Genomic DNA, 15,000 nt, shown 5'->3' with positions numbered 1-15,000 from the left:
GTTTATATCATCATGATAACCATTCCCTCTGTATTTTACAACCTCAGAAATTGCCTTTCCAATCCTACTCACTCTTTCCCAATCAAAATAATCGTCGACTTCCCCCTCTCCTCATGACGCCCTTAGGACCATGAACTGCTAAGTCGGTTTCGCGGAGTGTACCTCGTGGGTCTCCCGGACAAGCAGGCCAGATACAACCTCCTCACGACGCTCTTCCAAGACGTCCACCACAGCCTCAGCGACAAGGACATCATGACGGTGGCAGAAAAGACAGAAGGGTAAGTGTAGGAGATTCTTGCAGCAGAGCACGCGAGAATACTCGTCGTATTTGCAAACGTTTCAGTCGCAAGACTTTGACATGTAGAGAACTGAAGCGTATGTTTATATACATCTGGAATGGGAATGGAACAAATACAAGTAGAATAATAAAATCGATGCAGAGAAAGCGACGATAAACCAAATCCAAATAAACCTAAAATGAACCACATCCAGGCAAGACGATCATGACCCCCCCCCTCCTATTGCCCCCTTTGCAGGTTCACGCCCGCTGACCTCATGGTGGTGGTCAAGACCCTCACGTACCGCCAGTTCTCGTACCTCCTGTCCATGACCTCCCCGCACGTCGGGTCCGTCGACGGGAGCTCCAGCGAACTCGGGTCTTCGGGCTCGAGGACTCCGCTGTCGTCGGAAATGTCGGAGGTGAGTCTTCTGGTCGGAGGTTGAAGGGGTTGGGAGGTGCAGGGTTTTTATTGTTGTTGAGTTCGTGTGTGCTGTTGGTTGGTTCTGTGAATGAAAGCGGTTGGCAATTGTTTGAAGGGAAGGACTGCTGGAAAGGTGTGGTTGCCATGCGTATTTTGTTTTAACGTTGGAAACCAGTGAAGCCAAAATATCCCCCATAATTCTACCTCATGACTCTCCTTCCTTCCCGTCCCCAGTCCGGCTCTGAGTCGGACCTCGACGGCCTTCCGGAGTCGGAGAGCCACATGAAGCGCGGCGTGGTGTCGGTCGCCGCCGTGGCCGCAGCCGTCGCCGCCGCCAGCGGGGCCGTGCCCAAGAAGGACCTGAAGCCCGCGGCGGCGCCCAGCAAGAAGGGGCCAGCGACGCCGCCCGCGTGCGTCACGTCCCTCTGCAAGGACTGGGACTCCGACGAGGACGAGCACACGGAAGGCCCCCACGACTCGCCCGAGAGTCAGCGGGACGAGGTACGGAGGCTCGCTGCGAGGGCGTGCGGCTTATTTAGTTTTAGTTTTATTATTATTATTATTATTATTATTATTATTATTTAATAAAATTACTTTTGTGACTGATTTATAACCAGTACTGTGATTAGTCGGCGACCGGCGTTGTTGCCGTTGCTGGACCTGCGGGAATGTAAACCCTGCATAAAGTAATAGGTGGCTGTTAAAGGTTTGATATATTGTGTAGGTTTTAAAGGAACGGGTCTGCAATATTTGACGCAGTTTCCCAAATGTGAACAATAAAAAGCATATCGAAATGAAAATCAAATCCGGCTAGTCAGTTGGGCTTATCATTATTGATTTTGATATAAATCCCACCTCCTTCTTTGCAGAAGAAAATAGCATCCAACGACCCCCAGGCGCCGACGAGAGTCCTGGAGGAGTCGCTGCTGGCGCGGAAGGGGAGCAGCTCGGCGTCCCCAGGCGGCAAGCAGGGCGACGAGGGCTCCGTGCCGTCCCCGGACTCCGCGATCGGCATGTCCAAGAGCAGCGAGGAGGTGGACGCCCCGGCGAGACTAGCGGAGCAGGACGACGCGCCCGACCGACGGACGCCCTCGGAGAGCAGTAGTAGTGGAGTGACCTCTTCAGGCTGTGATAGTAGTGATAGCAGTGCAATAGTTGACGAGGGAGTCGGGGAAGCCGGCGACCACGCCCCTTCTGCCAAAAGTGACAGTGAACCGAAGGCGGAGGAGGACGCAGGCGCCCTCGGAGGCTCAAGGGAAGGGCGGGAAGGCGGGGAGGAAACGGCTGAAAAGGACAGCTTAGTGGTAGAGGAGGAGGGGGACATGGAACCCAGTAGTGAAGGTGCTCACTGTGATAATGACAAGGAAGAGGATGTGAACACGACAGAAAACTCTGGAAACTGTGACAATGACGATGGCCGGGTCGGAACCCCCGCCGAGTTCGAGTTGCATTACAGTGAACCCCCAGAGCCCATGCGGGATGACAACTGTGCCATTGACAGTGACAGTGACAATGACGTAGTGGAGACCCCTCGCTCAAGGGGCGGGCGCCGCGTGGCATTTTCGGGCATGTCTCCCATGGAGCCTCTGTCCGTGGACGTCGGCGACAACTGCGGACCGCCCAACATTTCCCTAGACGACATTCCACCGAACATCTCGCTGGCGCCGTCCAACCTGCCGGAGCCCATGCTGGCGGACGACCGTCGCCAGGAGTCGGCGCCGAACGCCATCCTGCTGAGCCTGCTGTCCCGTCCCACCGGCTCCGCCCGCAGCGAGCGCCGCGACCGCCACCTGGACGAGCCCTCGGAGCTGGCCTCCCTCCTGCACCCAGACCACGACCTCGACGTCAACAAGACCTCGACGCCCATCGAGCCGATGGGGCCCCTCACGCCCACACCCAACCTGTCTCCAACCCCAACGCCGACGCCCAGCGAAGGGTCCAGTCACAATGGCACCGTTGGAAGCTCAGGGAGTGGCACTCACGCCTCGGGCAGATCCACAAGCAGCGAGGTAGGGAACCGTCCAAGTATTATTCATGATTCGCTGTTCTTTGCGAATCCCAAATCTAAATTTGCTCAAACTTTAGAATTAGCAAGTATCTTTCCAAAATGTGCAATTCACTGCTATTATCAGTAAGGATTCAGCAAAGGAACAAAGTATTTACAAGTTGCATAAGTGAGGTGTAACAATAAGCATGTGGCTCTTGACAGGTACGCAAGAAAGATGATAGTGACTCCTCCTTCGACCACAGTGATACCCACACCGTCCCCTCTTCAGACATCTCCACTGCCACGTGTAATGAAACAGGTAAGTGTTTGTTATTGTCAGCACAGCCTGCACACAAGTCAGGTCTATATCCATTCAGTTTTAAATTACGTTTTTTTCTTTTCCCTGATACTTACCATTTCTATCCTATTTTTTATATTTAAATTTCAGCTTGTTGATGAGTTTCTGTAAATTTGATGCCCGTTTCCTAATAGACCTTCTCCCCTCGTTACCCCGATGATTTTTGTAAGTAGTTCTCATGTTTCCAAACATACCTTCTCCCTTCGTTACCCATACATAATGCACCACTTACAAAGCACTACATACCCATTTACCTTCCAGGAGAGACCATGGAATGCAGAACAGATTCTGAAGAAAGGTTACAAGGGCTGGAGGACGGGCACAATCGAGCAGACAGCGACCGTGGCAGTGAGTACGACACCCCGACGGAGGCCAAGGCTGTGGGAGGAGGAGGAGGTGGAGGTCTGAACTCTCTCCTCAGCGATTTTGGGGAGATCAGCATTCAGTTGATCAGCCTGGTGAGTAAAGTAGTTGTGGTGTATTGTGGTATTGTGGGTTGGATTTTTTTTTCTTTTTTTTCTTCTTCTTTTTAGATATTTTTTTGTTGATTGTTTTATACTGTTTATTTTGAAAGGTTATGTATTCAAGAATATGAATGATGATTATTCCTCTTCTGTTTCTTCCTCATTTCCCTTTCCTCTCCCCCTCTCTACTTCCTCCTCCTCCTTTCCTCCTTCTCTTCTCCTCTTCTTCCTCCTCCTCCTCCTCCTCCTCCTCCTCCTCCTCCTCCTCCTCTTCTTCCTCCTCCTCCTCTTCTTCCTCCTCCTCCTCTTCCTCCTCCTCCTCCTCCTCCTCTTCTCCTCTTCCTCCTCTTCTTCCTCCTCCTCCTCCTCCTCCTCCTCCTCCTCCTCCTCCTCCTCCTCCTCCTCCTCCTCCTCCTCCTCCTCCTCCTCCTCTTACTACTCCTATTACTCCTATTACTCTTATTACTCCTCCTTCTGCTCCACCTTCTTCTTTCCCTCCTCTCCTTTCCTTCTCCTCTACTTCCTCTTCTTTTGCCACTGTTTCCATTTGTCAATTCACATTCACCCATTTTTCAGGCTGATGTTCTTGAGGTGGTCGCAAAGGGCTACAGGAGTGTTTCAGACGAAGAGATCAAGCGATACACAGACTTCATGGTTTGGTTCTCGAATGTAGCTAAGTCTGCTTGTCCGCATTCTAAAGACGGTATGTTTGGGATAATGATAATAATAATAATAATAATAAATACAATAATGATAATGATAATGATGATAATAATAGTAATAATGATGATAATTGTAATGATGTATAGTATTCTAGATTTTTCATTTTATTGGTATTGTGATGAAGAGGATATAGTATGGGTTTTGAATATCTCATGTAACTAATTCTAATCAAAGATTAGAATTAAGATATTTTTATATAGTGTACTCTTCAAGAAAATTGTATCAATTTAACTTTTTATTCAGAAGTCATAACGTATTTACCTCTTGTCACCAGGTTCCCATAAAGCCAACGCCCCTCCACTTGACGACATCAGCGTCGACTCAACCATATATGACACACCGAGCATTGCCAAGAAGCGAAAAGGACCCCTTCGCAAGTTGGGCAGATTCCTCCTCAAAGCCTTGATGTTCATCCTTGATTGAGAGGGACATCCTTTACATGAAATGATGGTATTTTTCTGCGCTCAGGATTCATATAAGAGACTTTTTTTTTATTACATGTATACATATCCTAGTCTTTCGTTAGACTTTTTTATTTATCGTATTGGATTTTATCGAGGACCAAATTGTTAGTTTTTTTATGCAGGGAGAAAATTATTTGACTACTATTGCAATCACTTTCCTCAAAAAGTGCATTTACACTAATCTGGTCATTTGGAAGGTATGTAACTTTCTTCCATGTTAGGTAATAATGCAGATACAGGAGTCAATATGTCTGATGATCAGACAATATCAACAAAATCAATTAGTTTTTTTGTTTTTGTTTTTTGTCTTATTTATTTTATTATTTCTGATGGTGAAGGCCATAGTAGCAGTTAGGCATGAAGAAGCCTTGAAATAAATGCCTTCTAATAAGAGGAAAGAGGAATAAAAGAACTTTGGTCTTCATGTATATATACAAGATTTTGTCACAAAATGCAAAGGAGTTGGACGATGGTTGTAGATCTTATGAAATGCCTCCAGAACGTAGATGGAGACAGTGTGAGACAATCAAATATTGCAATTTTGACGTCATAAGGAGAAGATACTTTCTCTTCCGTTTCATTTTATGTGTTGGAGAAGCCCAATTGTATAATGGTCGACTACTCTACATGCTGAATATAGAAAATGACATGGCTCGGGTTCCTCACGTCTTTCCCAGCGAGTGAGAAAACTAGGTAGTGGATGTCAGTTAATGATACTAGTAGCTGCATCACAGATTTTGAAACCATGGTCACAATACAGCGGCTTTTTTTCCTTTCTTTTTTTTTTTTTTTGTATTTATTTTATTTTATTTTATTTTTTATTTTATTTTATTATTTTTATTTATTTATTTTTTTTTTTCTTTTTTTTTCTTTTTACAATTGCATAATTTCCCTTACAGTAAGTGGTTTGGGTAGTCGAGCCAATATAGTGTATATAATTGATAGATTTTTGGTCATGTGAATAGCCTAAGTTACGAGACGAAGTTAATTAGGTGAATATATATTTAAAATATATAAAAAAAAACAAACATTGGGATCTTGCTTGCTTCTGCTTGTTGATAGCAGTCAACCAGGGTTATTTTTTCCCCTTCATTGTGACAGTCTGCTTTTACATATATTTTTCTATTGTAATTTTGTACTGCAGATTAAAAAGATTATTCCAAGTGACATGCAATAATGCATATTTCAAGCATTCAGAAACCCAGACATTCCCAGTGGAATCAATATTATTATATAATATATCACATTTATATATATCACTTACAGTTCTGTTGTACTTTAGTGAACTAGTAAGGCAGTTAGAAATTGATCATTCATTGTTATTCAGGTCTAGCTAATACAACAAGGCAATGACATACATGTATTACTATTATAACAATTTATATAGAATGACTTGTCTATCATCACTTTGATCTTTAGTTTTTATGTCCTTTGTAGGTGTGTGATAGGATGATGTATTCAGTAAACAATGTTTTTATAGCAGTGTGATGGTGTAGTAACATTTGTTACCACTGTTCTAGGAAAAGAGGAAATACCTTCTTTTCATCTTATTTATCATATTTTTATAATTTTATAAAAATGAATTTGATATTTCCATCATGCAATTTTGGGCTTTAAAATTATGAGTAGGACTTTACTGTAAAGTCCTGTTTTCATCATAGAAAAGATACTGAACAAAATTACCAAATATGTATCTTCCATGGTTTGTATAAAAAATAAATAAAATAAAAAAACAATATGTCACAAAGTAGGGTTGCACATTGTTGATTTATTTCCCATTTTTATATCACTATATCCAAGAAATATTGGATAAAAAATTACCCATCTCTTTCTAAGTTCCTGCTAGTGTCACAAATGCAAAAGAAAAGTTTGAGGTTAATGTCTCCCAAAAGAAATTTCACAGGATGAACATACCTTATCATTTTTTTTCTTTCTTTTTTTTAAGAACTAGCTCAATTTTTTCTCCCTTTTTTAACATAAATTTATAGGATGCTTCTTGCACTTTTTTTTTTTTTACCCTTCAACCTTTCTTCCCTTTTACTACACAAAGGGTTTTCATAGCGAGCGTTCGTGCTGCATTAAAAGAGTCGCTGGAGACATTGTTTGATTATAGCTGAACAAGTCTACTGGAATATTTTTCAAAATGGTTTCCTTTCATAAGATTGGAATTGTTTAGTATATTAGAAATGATAAAATATACAGATGCATTATGAAACAATTTGTTTTCATTATTCCTAACTAAATAATGGTTAAAAGCAAAATAAATGTGCAAGACATCTAAGGTCATATAGCACTATAGGAAGCTATAGTAAAGGGTGATGTCAGGTGATAGTTGCTATGCATCAACTATCTAATGTTGAAAGGTTGAAGATGGGAACGGGTGTTGATGAGGGAAAGGGTTATGGTGGTTTAGGTAAGAGAATTAGATCAAGTGAAGGATATTTATGCGTCTGAGGAAGAACAGGTTGTCAAGGCAGAAGCTATTGGATTCTGTAAGGATGTCTGATATGTTGGGAAGTCAGATGAAGGGAGCATGGGTGTGGAAAAGCAGAGGTACGTGCTGTATTAAACCGTGGACAGGACAACAGAATGTGTGGAACTGAAAGAAGGACATTACATAGAGGATATACGGGCGGGTTAGAGAATGACATTAGATAAGCGTGCATTAGGCGGGTGTGGCCAATACGTAAGCATGTAATTTATTATTGTGGAGGTTTGACCAAAAAGATTGCCATCCAGTATACAGGAAGGTTTTAAAGTGGGGATAATAATCCGTAGCTGGAATATGTGAGAAGTATGGTTGAGGTGATGTGGACATTGCGGTATAGCGTGCAAGAGTATCTGCCTGTTCATTGCCTGGGATCCCAACATGGCTGGGCACCCAGCAAAATCTGACAGAACAACTAGTTCTGGATCTTACAGACAAGGGGATTGTTCGAGTGCATAGACTTTATGAGGGTTAAAGAGTTACGGGTCAGTAAAAATAGTGAAAGTGGAAGAGGGGAGTGAGTATATGTGTCTTAAAGCAAAAAGGAGTGCATACAGTTCTGTAGTAAGGACACTAAATTGAGGAGGGAGGGTGTATTTGAAAGTGTGATTTGGGAAGGTCACTGCAAATACAGCTCCTGAGGTGGATTTGGAACCGTCAGTGTAAACATGAATGCTGGAGGAATGAATGGAGACATGGTCAAGGAAATGAGTGAGAAGGATAGAGGTGGGTCAGGGAAAACTGAGGAGCAAATACAGAGGTTAGGTATATGAGGAATAGAATGGATAGAAATTGGGAGAGGTCGGAGGTGAGGAAAAGGGGGAATGGGAGAGGAGGGTATCCATGCGTATGGGGAAAGGAGTAGGTAAACGTGCAGAAGAGGTAAAGGTAGGAAGTAAGGATTGTGGAATAGTTGGTTTGGTAAGGGAAAGTTGGTGAAATCGAGCATAGCATCGGAGAGAGAGAAGGGCTCGACGTCGATAGAGGGATGGCATGCCAGATTCAGTATACAGGCTCTCAACTGGAGATGAGCGGAAGGCGCCTAGGGCAAAGTGGAGACCGCTGTGGTGGATTGTATCAAGGTGAGCAAGAAGGGAGGTTGAGGCAGAGGAGTAGCTATGGCATCCATAATCTAGAGTGGAGAGGATCAAGGTAACATGAAGATGGAGGAGAGTTTTGCGATCTGAGCCCTAGGAGATGTGGGAAAGAGTTTGTAAGATTCGGAGGCGCTGTTGAACTTTTTTTTAATGTACAAGATATGGTCTCGCCAGGACAATTTGGAGTAAAATATAACGCCTAGGAATTTGCCAGAAGAACGGTATTGGAGTGGAGTGTTATATAAGGAGAGTGGAGGTTAGGGACCTATACGTGAGCGAGAGAAAAGAATGGGGAAAGATTTGGAGGTAGAGAAGCGAAAGCCATGGCTAGTAGCCCAAGAAGTTACTGATGTTATGGTGCGTTCGAAACTGCTCGTCTATCTCGTCCAGACCAGTTGGACGAGATGTTTTGACTGTTCGGAACCTCCACTATCTCGTCCCGGACAAATGGTCTAGCTCGTCCAACTCGCCCTTCTGCGAAGGTGGCCGAGCAGGACGAGATGACGTCACAATAGATTTTGTATGTAAACATTGACAGTTGCAGGTAACCACAAGATATTGGTGGGTAATTTTATGACCCTTTACTGGTGTTATCAAAGGATATTTTTGTGTTTGTCAGTTGCAGGTAAGTTATACATGCATCAAATGAGTTACAAAACCTATGCAGCGTGTAAAATAAAGACACTGGCATAATAAAAATGTGAATGTTTACATTCAAGCCGGTTGCATTCTGGGCTGAAAGGGTTATTGAGGTTCCGAACGCGGCCCACTTGCCCTGCTGGTCCTGGACAAGATGTCTGGACGAGCAAGATGAGCAGTTCCAAACGCAGTATTATTGCAGACAAGGAATTGACAGAGATCTGGTATGGATGTGCCAGATGCGTAGATGGTTAAGTCATCAACATTCGTGATGCCCGGGCTCCTGGTGGTAGGACTAAGACAATGTCATTTACAGCAAGAAGAAAGAAAGTGGTACTAAAAGTACACTTCCTTGTGGGATGCTATAGGATGCTATAAAAGAGACTATACACGTGGCTTAGTACACCACGAGGACGGTAGTGCTCGCCTTGTGGGGCAAGTGAGCACATGGAGTTTAATTATAGCAGTCCGCATGGCCACCATGCAGCCGACCCGCTGTCAGAATATACAAGGTCACCAGGCTGACCCAAGGATCTCATTCTCATTCTCTCACACCTCAACGAGCCGGACCTTGACCGGGAGTGACCGCTCCTGGGCCAGGCCAGAGGGACCCACTCAGCACCGGCCGCCAGCCTAGTAGTGTTCTATTTCATATTGTGTTCTCTTCAATAAAGTGTGAAGCTAATCAGTGTATCACTAGCCGCACCAGTAATTCAAACTACACTATGTAGTAGGCCGTTTAAGTACCTTTTACAGACGCCTTCAAACTGAGGAAAGGATGATGACGTGGAAGAGGCAATTTTGACCTGGAAAGTACGTTTAGAAAGGAAAGATTTTATGAAGACACCCATGTTTCCACGTAAACCTAAGGAGGACAATTGTTGGAGGATATGGTACTGCCATGTGGTATCATATGCTTTTTCTAGATCAAAGAATATGGGTAATACCGATTCATGGCGTGCAAATGCAGATGTAATATATGTCTCGAAATGGGCAAATGGGTCTGCTGTACTTCGGGCGCGGCGGAAACCAAACTGGGAAGGAGAAAGATTACGAGATGCAAGATACCACATTAAGCGGAAGTTAACCATTCGTTCTAGTAGTAGCTTGCACACGCAGCTAGTTAGAGCAATGGGGCGGTAATCTTGGGGTAGGGTACCTGATTTATTGGGTTTTAAGAAAGGTAGGATAAGAGCTTCTCGCCAATGAGCAGGAAAATTTCCTGACGTCTATATGTGGTTGAAAATAGTTAAAATGAAGGATAGAGAGGAAGATGGGAGGTGTTGGAGCATGCGATAGTGAATACCATCGAGGCCTTCATGAGTGTTGCAGCATGACTGTAATGCAGCGTTGAGTTCAGAAGAGGAAAAAGGAGCATTATAGGACTCATCAGAGGATAGGGTGAAGGTGATAGGGGTGCGGTCCTTAATGGCTTTAATGGAAGAAAAGTGTGGGAAAGGTGAGAGCTACTACTGACTTGGATGACATAGTCGCCCAGTTTATTAGCTACTTCGATAGGCTCAGAAATGAGAGTATCTCGAATGTGGAGGACCGGTGCAGGAGGGGGATGTTTGCCTGATAATTTATGGATCCGTCGCCAAACAGCTGAAATAGATGTAGATGATGTAATTGAGGAAACATAATTTTGCCAGCTATTTGTTTTACTGTTTCTGATTGTACGGCGAAGATGGGCAGATGTTCTCTTATATGAGATAAGGGCTGATAGCTGATGAGGGGTGCCTCGTTTGTAGCGATAGCTTCTCCAGGTTGCTCGTTTTAAGCAATCAGAATTCCACCATGGAACACATTTAGAGGTATAAGGTCTTGAAGTTTGTGGAATAGCTGTATAGGCAGCTCTTAGGATCGTGGTTGTAAAATATTGTAGCATACTTGAAATGGACGGCAAGGGGGATGGAGGGATAGGTATAGTAGAGAGTGAAGTGAAAGTATGCCAGTCAGCTCTATCAATGCACCAGCGAAGGGGATTAGGGAGTGGTACATATGATGTAGGAGAAAGGAGTATTGGGAAGTGGTCACTATAGGGGAAGTCGTCTAGAACTGACCAATGGAAATCTAAATGAAGAGTAGGGGAGCATAGAGAGAGGTCAAGGCATGAAAAGGATTGTGTGCGCATGTCAAAGTGTGTGGGGCAATCTGAATTAAGAATAATTAGGTTATTTGTGGAGAAGAAGCGTTCTAGAGATCGGCCTCGGGAGTTGGTGGTAGAATCACCCCATAGAGTGTGGCGGCAATTAAAATCACCAACTACGAGGAAAGGTGGTTGGAGTTGGGAAATTAAGAGTTTCAAAGGCAACAAAGTCAATGGGATGGGATGGGGAGAAATAGACTGAAATCACTGATCCAGCGGCGAAGAAAGATGCGAATAACTGTGCACGGGACAGTGGTTTGTATAGGAGGTATGGCATAAGGTGTTTTATGATGGATAAGTATAGACGAGACATAAAGGGAGTGTGGGGAAGAGATAAAATGGTAATTGGGAATTGGAATAGGAGGATGTGTGAGGATGTGTGCTTTCCTCTCTCAGTCCAGAGGAAATAGCTGTTCACACCTTCCTTGCCAGCCCAAGACTTTGAGAGCACCAGAAGTAGACCAAGACCAAGACCTAGCAGAGCAGTCCAAGGGCAGGAGGTCACTCCCACCCTTGGCACTCAGGTCACAGGGTCCCTCTCAGGGGCCACACCTTTACCTCCTCAATAAAACCCTCAAGCAAAGTCCCCTTTACTTCACTACCACCTCCACGCTCCCCAACTCATGACTGAATGTTTTTGGTTATATTTTTTTAAATGCACTGAATCTCTGAAGAAGTAAAACAGAAGGAATACAGTCTTATAAAAAAAGACTAAAGTTGCACTCAGAGAAGCGGGACATTATAATGAAACAAATACCTGTATGAAACCTTTATTTTACTAATGATTTATGTTTGACTACGTAATACAAGAATGTGTCTATCATGTCATAAGCAGTATATGCCAAGCAATGGGCTTCTGAGCTACCAGTACTGTATTCAAATCTTTAGTGTTTCTTTTTTTTCTTGGAATCTATTGAAGAAATACAACACCAACATCTCCCTGTTCTTAGGATCATGGAACTGCATCAAAAAATAAAAATCTTCTAATTTTTTCATAAGCATCCAATCTTTCTTATTGGTTTTGTTTTTTGTTTGTAGTACTGCATCATCACAGTTCATTTATTTTTGGAAGTGTAATGTACAAGCTCAAACTATAAATATACATCTCAATAAATATCACATATCTTCAGGATATACTACAAAAAATATTCATACATGGGAAAAAGAGAAATGGAGATAATTTTGTGAATATATAAATGTACACAAAGTATACATACATGTATATAGAGAGAGGCTTTTATATACAATAAAACATATGCACAAAAGTTTAGATTCCCATGTCAAACAGAAATCATACATGACAAAAGTACATGGTTACACAAGCAATACAGAAAGTACAACAGAGTGTAGATTATTGTGCATATGTCCTGATGGCTTAACTCAACTACTTAAACACCCTCTTGTAAATGTGTTATTTATGAACTCTACCTGGATATATGTGCAGGAGTCCTATATACATTATCTAAAAAGAGTTAGATACTTCATCCTTTGCTTAAAAATACATAAATGTTTATGGAACCATGCACTAACTTCTTTTTCAAGAATTTTCTATGCAATAGTAATAATACAGGGTATCTATATCGAATGTAAGAAATTAAAAATGTTTGGCAATAAAACAATATACAATGTTCAATGCACAGATGTCTGGGTCCCATAAATAAACACTTGCACAGGCTAACATAGTCTTTGTAGTACAACCAATACTGATAGAATCTGGCAACTAAAAGAAAAAAATGTGTTTTGGTACATAAAAATACCTTTCATGAAACCATACCAATCCCTCAGATCTATAGCAAGCATTACCAATAGAGCAGTTCAAACAAAACCCACACTTATTGTCACACATGAGCACCAATCAAGCAGACAAAATTAATCATTTTAATATGATCGGCCATTTACATTTCTCCTCTTAAATCAAAACACCAACAATTACCATATCAGTTTATCTTACTCTCTCAGCCAGTGGACATATTATGAAAGGGTACATAATACTACTTTATCATACTGAAGCCAAGAATCGTTCACAGATAACTATATTGCCATTTTACACGCTGTTGAAAAATTAAACAGAAATATATCTATATTTATATATATAAGGGATTCAAGACTAACAAGTATTACTAGTAGCCTTGAATCATCAATGGAATTTTATCATATTATAATGCAAGTGGAGCTATATACTTATAAAAATAAAAACATTAAAAACTTCCATAATAAAATGAAACAGTTACAGACATCATAAAATACACTTATAATTATCAAAATAAGAATTTAATAAAAATCATATTAGCTAATTCTATTATGATGCTAACTTCATAATAACAGTCACTGCAATAGTAATAATGAAAAGAATAATAAAGAAAAATAATGAGAGACCATCATTGTCAACACTGTAATAATACCACTGTAATAATGGTAATTTTATCAGCATTACTTTTATTATTACTATTGTCATTACCATCATTATCATTCTTACAAAAGAATAATTCATATGAATAATAAACACCGTAATTGAAAAGAGTTATTGCTTCTTGTTCACTCTAAGCACTGCATACATCTATCATCTTAATTGTAGGAAACAAAAACCTGCAGTGTAAAAAAGGAATAATTATGGAATGCTGTCAAGGTTTCTAGCAAACACATTACTGGGCAAACCATGAAAAGAGTGTTTACTCGTAGGTCTATGTCACTGAAAAAAAATATAGAATACTTGCATTCTCTTTGAAATACCAGGCTAAAAATATATATATTTATCAAGCATTTGCCCATGTAACATTTTGCTGTTCTATGACAAATTACACAGGTTGTAAAATTATGAGAAAGGTTATATTTATTTAAATAAACTGATTTATACATAACCAAAAGACCAAGACATACAAAGGCACAGATATAACATACCCCTCACATATACAATATACTTTTTGTGGGTGTGTTTTAAGTGTTAAAAGTTCATGAGTTTTCACTTTCATGTCAAAGAGCAAAGATTAAAATACACAGGATGGAAAAGGTATAAAAGTACTTGACCTGTATAAAAAAATTTATAAGATCTCTCAAATACACAAAATATTAAGATGAATACAAAGTAAACGAAATTCATGAAGTTACTAAGGACACTTAGCAATTGATACACAAACACAAGGTCGTCTTTATTCAACTTTTTCTTTTGTAATAAGACTGTCTACTTATTATTGACAGCCTGGATGATTCAGTGTTTACTAAAGAAATCAATTACTTCCATTTAATAGTCCATGATGAATAGGAATGATAAACATATACACTATAATTCCAAAGAGGTTACGGGCCAAAACAAAATCAAATAATGAATTAAATAAACCAAAATAAAACTGAATAAAGATCATGTCAAAGGTCAGTTTAACACATAGAATATTTTAAGACATCTAGGAGCTAAAATCCCACATTGTTCAATAAAAGTGTTAGTAAACTGTACTGTATGTTAAAGAGAATATTCCTGACATTTTCATCACTACAGATAATTAGCAAGGTCTTCTTGCAGATATGTTTCAAGTATTATACTTTGCAATCAGCACAAACTACAGAGACCACTTTGCAGCGAATTATATGGCATATAATTTCTACTTTTTATGCCTTACTCTGAGATATTACTTTAACAGGTTTAACAATGGACATGTGAAAGACCACAATGAAGTACCAAATTCAATGAGTAATATTAAAAAAGTAAGAATTACATGTTATACAGATCTTAGTTGAAAGAGCTTTACAATGAGTTTCTCTCAATTACACTTAATATAAACACAAAGCTCCCATTACATACTGACCAAATTGGACTAGGATATGCAGCCCAAGTAAATTAATATGCACTACTTCTTAAATATCTACATATCTTATCTAGGGGACTTAATATTGCAGACACAATGAAGACTCTTTGTATAACAACAATTGGTGGAAACT

General features: G+C 41.0%; 1 protein-coding gene across 1 annotated transcript in view; it reads left to right on the top strand.

Annotated features, from left to right (window-relative positions):
- Nucleotides 1-6,912, top strand: part of LOC113824047 (retinitis pigmentosa 1-like 1 protein) — a 102,109-nt gene extending 95,197 nt beyond the window's left edge. Inside the window, exons 4-11 of the mRNA XM_070128367.1 lie at nucleotides 127-278; nucleotides 537-699; nucleotides 936-1,202; nucleotides 1,571-2,710; nucleotides 2,911-3,007; nucleotides 3,308-3,504; nucleotides 4,087-4,213; nucleotides 4,508-6,912. Of these exons, the coding sequence (XP_069984468.1) occupies nucleotides 127-278; nucleotides 537-699; nucleotides 936-1,202; nucleotides 1,571-2,710; nucleotides 2,911-3,007; nucleotides 3,308-3,504; nucleotides 4,087-4,213; nucleotides 4,508-4,656 (2,292 nt within the window). The 3' untranslated portion in view covers nucleotides 4,657-6,912. The remainder of the gene's footprint in view (nucleotides 1-126; nucleotides 279-536; nucleotides 700-935; nucleotides 1,203-1,570; nucleotides 2,711-2,910; nucleotides 3,008-3,307; nucleotides 3,505-4,086; nucleotides 4,214-4,507) is intronic.
- The last annotated feature ends 8,088 nt before the right edge of the window (nucleotides 6,913-15,000 follow it).

The sequence above is a fragment of the Penaeus vannamei genome, chromosome 12 (assembly GCF_042767895.1).
Source record: "Penaeus vannamei isolate JL-2024 chromosome 12, ASM4276789v1, whole genome shotgun sequence".
Taxonomy (NCBI): Eukaryota; Metazoa; Arthropoda; class Malacostraca; order Decapoda; family Penaeidae; genus Penaeus; species Penaeus vannamei.
This window is presented reverse-complemented; position numbering and strand designations above follow the sequence as displayed.